The following is a 4,354-nucleotide window of genomic DNA, read 5'->3' on the forward strand; positions in this document are numbered from 1 at the left end:
TTGGCACACAGTCCTGTCACTGTGAAACCAAGGTCCGGGGATGAAGAGAAGACACCAAGGCCTCCAGGAGACCTCCTTGAAGGTGATGAAGGCTTCCTTCTCAGCTCAGATTCTTCTGAGCTTTTTTTCTCACCTTGATTTTCAGATTTCCATGTCCATCTCCACACTGCTCAGTTTTAGCAAGTCCTACAAAGTTGGTTTACAGCCACAATTCCCGTCACTCTCATCTGTCACCCTTATCCTCCACCCTCCAGATGATGGCTGGTCTCCCTGGAAAGGAATCTGTTGGGTCCCGTCCATCAAGTCCCTCTTTCCCCTTAGTGATTCTGCACCCTCTAGACTAATGACCACAGAAACAAACTGATTTCTACCAGTTCTACAGAACTGCTACCACTGTAAATATTTGAGATAGAAGTTAATTTGCTATATACAATAGGGGTCTGATGAATTAGAGCTTAATTCTACAAGAAAACCTTCACTGGGTGAGTCTTAAAAAGTAAATAACAAGACATTAGAAGGTTACAACATCAGGCTGGCCAGATAGCTCAGTGACCTAAAGTGCCTGCTTAGGCAGACTCAGGGACCAGGGTTCAATCCACGGCGTGCCATGCCAGCCCTGCCCTTGGGGTGCACTGAGACCCAGTGATTGAGACAGGGCATGGTGGCATGTGCCTGTAATTCTAGCCCTTGGGAGGCTGAAAACAGGAGGATTGGTATGAGTCCAAGTTGTGTAGTGAAACCCTGTAGACTCTGTATTAAATACATAAAAAAAGAAAGTTACAACATCTATGGACAGTTGTTTAGATCCCTAAAACGCAAAACTCTCAAGTGTGCATAGAAGATATCAATATGCAAAGACACAAGTAACTCAGAGCAATGTGGTGAAGAAAAAATATAGAAACTGTCAATAAACATGAAGCTATTTTGAGTCCTACTAGCAATGAATGAAAAAAGTTTAAAAAGGAGACATCTTTCTCAGATAACGTATCATCAAAAATGGCCAAAGTTAAGGGTTGGGAAGATGGCTCAGCAGAATAAGTGCTTCCCTGGCAAGTGCAAGGGCCTGAGTTCAATCCCTAGTTCAAAAAAAAAAAAAAAAAAAAAAAGAAAAGTTTAAAAAAATGGCCAAAGTTAACAAGGATGAATTGAACGAAACCCCTCAAGATCACCTCCATTCACCAGCCAAAGGCGTCTCCAGCGATGTCACCTCCCCAAAGCCTGTTGGCCCGACTCTATCACTATTTCACCACCCCAGATTCTTTCAGTATTTTGCCTGGAGAATTCACCCAGATGTCCCATTTTAAAATTTCCAGTATCTGAGCTGCCCCTCCCCTTATTTTTGACTTCGCCTTCAGGAGGAAGGGAACCACCCGAAGGCCACAAGCTAGCCATGACCTCTCACTGGTACCGTCTGGTCTTAGTTCCAGGACCTGGGCGGTTCAAGGCCGAATGGGAGCAGGGGCGGGGGTGGGGGGCAGGGCAGGTGAGTGGCGGGGGGCGGGGGCAGGGCGGGGTACCAGTCCTCTGGCGGTGGCGGCGGCGGGGGTAGTGCGAACCGGCCACCGGCGGAGGGCTGGGAGGGGAGGGCGTGGCTGTGGGGATGCGGGAAGCAGGTCCCGGGTGGAGGGGCTGCTGCGTAGTAGGGACACGCCGGAGACTCGGGCAAGAGCCCCGAGGGGAAGGTGGCGGGCGGCAAGCGGGCCAGGGGCTGGAGCAGTGCTCGCTCTTGCTTCCGCTGCTTAGCTCTGCGGTTCTGGAACCAGACCTGAGGAAGGGGAACAGCACCTCAGGCTCTGGTGCCTCCTGCAGCGACGGGAGGCCCAGGCACAGCCGCGCCTCCTGCTGAGCCAGGCTTGCGACAGTGAGACCTGTGCCCATGCCCCGACCTGCATCTGAGTTCGCCCAGTTTCTACAGCTTTGGACATGTGAAAAAGGGGCATTCCAATAAGAAGGGACGAATATGACACAGCGGCACTTTTGCTCCCAGGTAATGGGAAATTGCCCTGGGTTTGGGTTTAGAAATGACCACGTGTACGTATAGCTGTTGCGGACAAGGCTGGCCTCAGGGTACGCTGTGCTGAGGCTCGCTAGTGGCGGGCGAGAGACTGCGTGGCTTTGCTGGGAGGGCTGCGGCAGGGACAAGGATGAGGCCTGTGCGAGCGCACAGGGGGTTCTGGTGGACTCCGTGTCCACCTTAGGGGCTGGGCGAAGGTGTTGAAATTTAAGGTAACCAGCCTAGAGCTAAAGTCGCACTCAGGTGATGTTCAGGGTGCGCTGAAGCTAAGTTGGATGTGGCCCGCGTTCCGGTGACCATGTAGCTCAGGATCGGAAAGCGCACGATGATTTGAGTCAGGCAAGTCCTCAACAACACAGAAAGCTGCTTTTCGTCCCTGAGCTGGGGGGATCTGGGCATCACCTGGATTCTGGCTTCACTGAGACCTGTGTCCCGGGCGAGACCCTCTCGGGCCCAGATGTCAGGGTACTGGCTGCTGCCGAAGGCCGACTCCAGCTGCTCCAGCTGCGCCTGGCTGAAGGTGGTGCGGTGCCGGCGGCGGGAGTGCGGCAGACCCCGCTGTCCTCCCTGTCGGGAGAGAGAGACCCCGGGCCTCCCCGTTCCGGCCCCCGGCAGCCCTCTGGGAGACTGAGCGCAAGAGTCTGGGGAGGAAGGCCAGGGCGTCAGGGGGGTCCGGGGCCTGGCGCCGCCCCATGGTGAGCAGCTGCGCCCCTCTGCGCTCCACCTGGGTCTCCCGCTCTCACAGAGGTGCTCCTTCCTGCTTTCACACCTGCGACCTGCACACAACTCAGCCTCATCTCCACTTTGCCTAGAGTCCCCTCAAGCCGGCTGGGTCGCCCCTCAAGCCTGCTTCCCAGCCAGGCATCCACGCTTCGCCTCCAAGAGGAGGCTGGCTCCCCACTGCCGGCCCCGCCCTGCGCCTTTCACCCCGAGCTCCTGCGTAGCCCACCCTGAGGCACCAGGGCTGCCTGTGTCCTCCGCACAGCGCATGTCCCCCTCCCGCTCCCCCGCAGGCCAGGCATCCCCTGCCCTGCCCCGCTCTGCGATAGCTTACCCTCTCCCCACATGTACACTTCTCGTCCAGTCCTCCAACCCTGCCCTGGCTGGGCCACCAGGCTGCAGGAACCTGAGCTCGTGGGAAAGGTGCACCTCCCCTCCTGCAGGCTCACTAAGCCCCCACACTAATTAGCCTGAAAGCTGCCTCGGGGAAGGGAGCAGGGTGGGCAGAGGAAACACCTGGGAAGGTGCACGCTGAGAAAAGGGGCGTCTGGAGCCCTGGTGCCCGGCCCCTGGGTGACCTGTGGGTGTGCAGCCACCCTGCACTGCGTCCACCCTGTGGACAGACATATGTGGGGCTGCTCTCCCTGGACCACAGCCTGACCCTGAGTGTCCCCCATAGGAACAGTGCCCCGGTGGACTCAGCCTTAGGAGTGCAGGGAGACCCAAGGCGGGTGCTCCTCCCCAGGCCCCACTCCCCATCTGTAAATCACAGGAGCTACTGGAGATTCCCTGGGCTTCCCCAGGTTGCCCTGGCCTTAGCAAGCTGAAGTGCTTTGGTTTTTCCCATAGCCTTGCTCAAGGTGAGCCATCTCCAGAGGAGACCAGAAACTGAGCCCCACACCTGCGCCCCTCGGGACCCCCCCCCAGGGGGTACTCACCTCGGGTGGAGGCCAGAGGCCTGGCCAAAGGACACTGCTCAGGCCAGAGGCTGCCGCCTGCTCGGCCCTTCTTGTGCTTACCCTGCAGGGTCCTCCCTTCGGCTTCCATGGCTGGCACCAAGGCCACAGACAATCCAGTCTCTGGTGGCCTCAGACTCCACACCAGTCTTTCTTTTGGTCCCTTCTACAATCTCTCTCCTCCCTCTGTTTATCCTTATTTCTGAGTCTGTGTCTCTGTTTGATGTGTGTTTGTGTGTGTCTCTGTGTGTATGTGTTTGCGTGTCTGTGTGTAAACAAATGTGTAGATATAGGAATAGACAGTTCTCTGTCTTCTTCACTCTCTCTTCTCCCTTTTTTCTAGTTTTTTTCCCTAGTTCCCCACTGTTTTCTAGAGTTTCTCCTTGTTCTCACCGTCTCAACTTCACCTGTTTCGCTGCTTTTCTCTCCTCTTCCTCTCTGACCCTTCTCCCTGTCACGTGCTGCTCTTCTCTGCCAGCTGCCTGCTTTCCCACTCCGCCCCTCACTCCAATCCTTGCAGTCACCTCTGGGCCCATCCAATCACTACCTGGTCACCAGAGCCCCTTGCTCCGGAGAGGATCCCAAGCGAGATGAGGGAAGGTGTTCAGTCAGAGGGTCCAGGGGACTGGGGCCAAGAGCTCGGGTTCCCAGGGGACCAGATTCT

At 56.3% G+C, this 4,354-nt stretch overlaps 1 protein-coding gene across 1 annotated transcript; it reads right to left on the reverse strand.

Annotated features, from left to right (window-relative positions):
* Nucleotides 1–1,417: 1,417 nt before the first annotated feature.
* Nucleotides 1,418–3,781, reverse strand: Prop1 (PROP paired-like homeobox 1). The gene is made up of 3 exons (XM_004629305.1): nucleotides 3,673–3,781; nucleotides 2,417–2,655; nucleotides 1,418–1,765 (listed from the first exon to the last, which is right to left on the reverse strand). The coding sequence occupies exons 1-3, from the start codon at nucleotides 3,779–3,781 to the stop codon at nucleotides 1,418–1,420; spliced, it is 696 nt and encodes a 231-aa protein (XP_004629362.1).
* Between the last annotated feature and the right edge of the window lie 573 nt (nucleotides 3,782–4,354).

Source organism: Octodon degus, unplaced genomic scaffold (genome assembly GCF_000260255.1).
Source record: "Octodon degus isolate 3935 unplaced genomic scaffold, OctDeg1.0 scaffold00029, whole genome shotgun sequence".
In the NCBI taxonomy this organism is placed as follows: domain Eukaryota; kingdom Metazoa; phylum Chordata; class Mammalia; order Rodentia; family Octodontidae; genus Octodon; species Octodon degus.

Coding starts and splice junctions, on each gene's coding strand:
- Prop1 (XM_004629305.1), bottom strand. CDS start 3,781: ATGGAAGCCGAAGGGAGGACCCTGCAGGGTAAGCACAAGAAGGGCCGA. Junction 2,656..3,672: donor GCCTCTGGCCTCCACCCGAG/GTGAGTACCCCC, acceptor CTTCCTCCCCAG/ACTCTTGCGCTCAGTCTCCC. Junction 1,766..2,416: donor TCAGTGAAGCCAGAATCCAG/GTGATGCCCAGA, acceptor CCCCTTCCTCAG/GTCTGGTTCCAGAACCGCAG.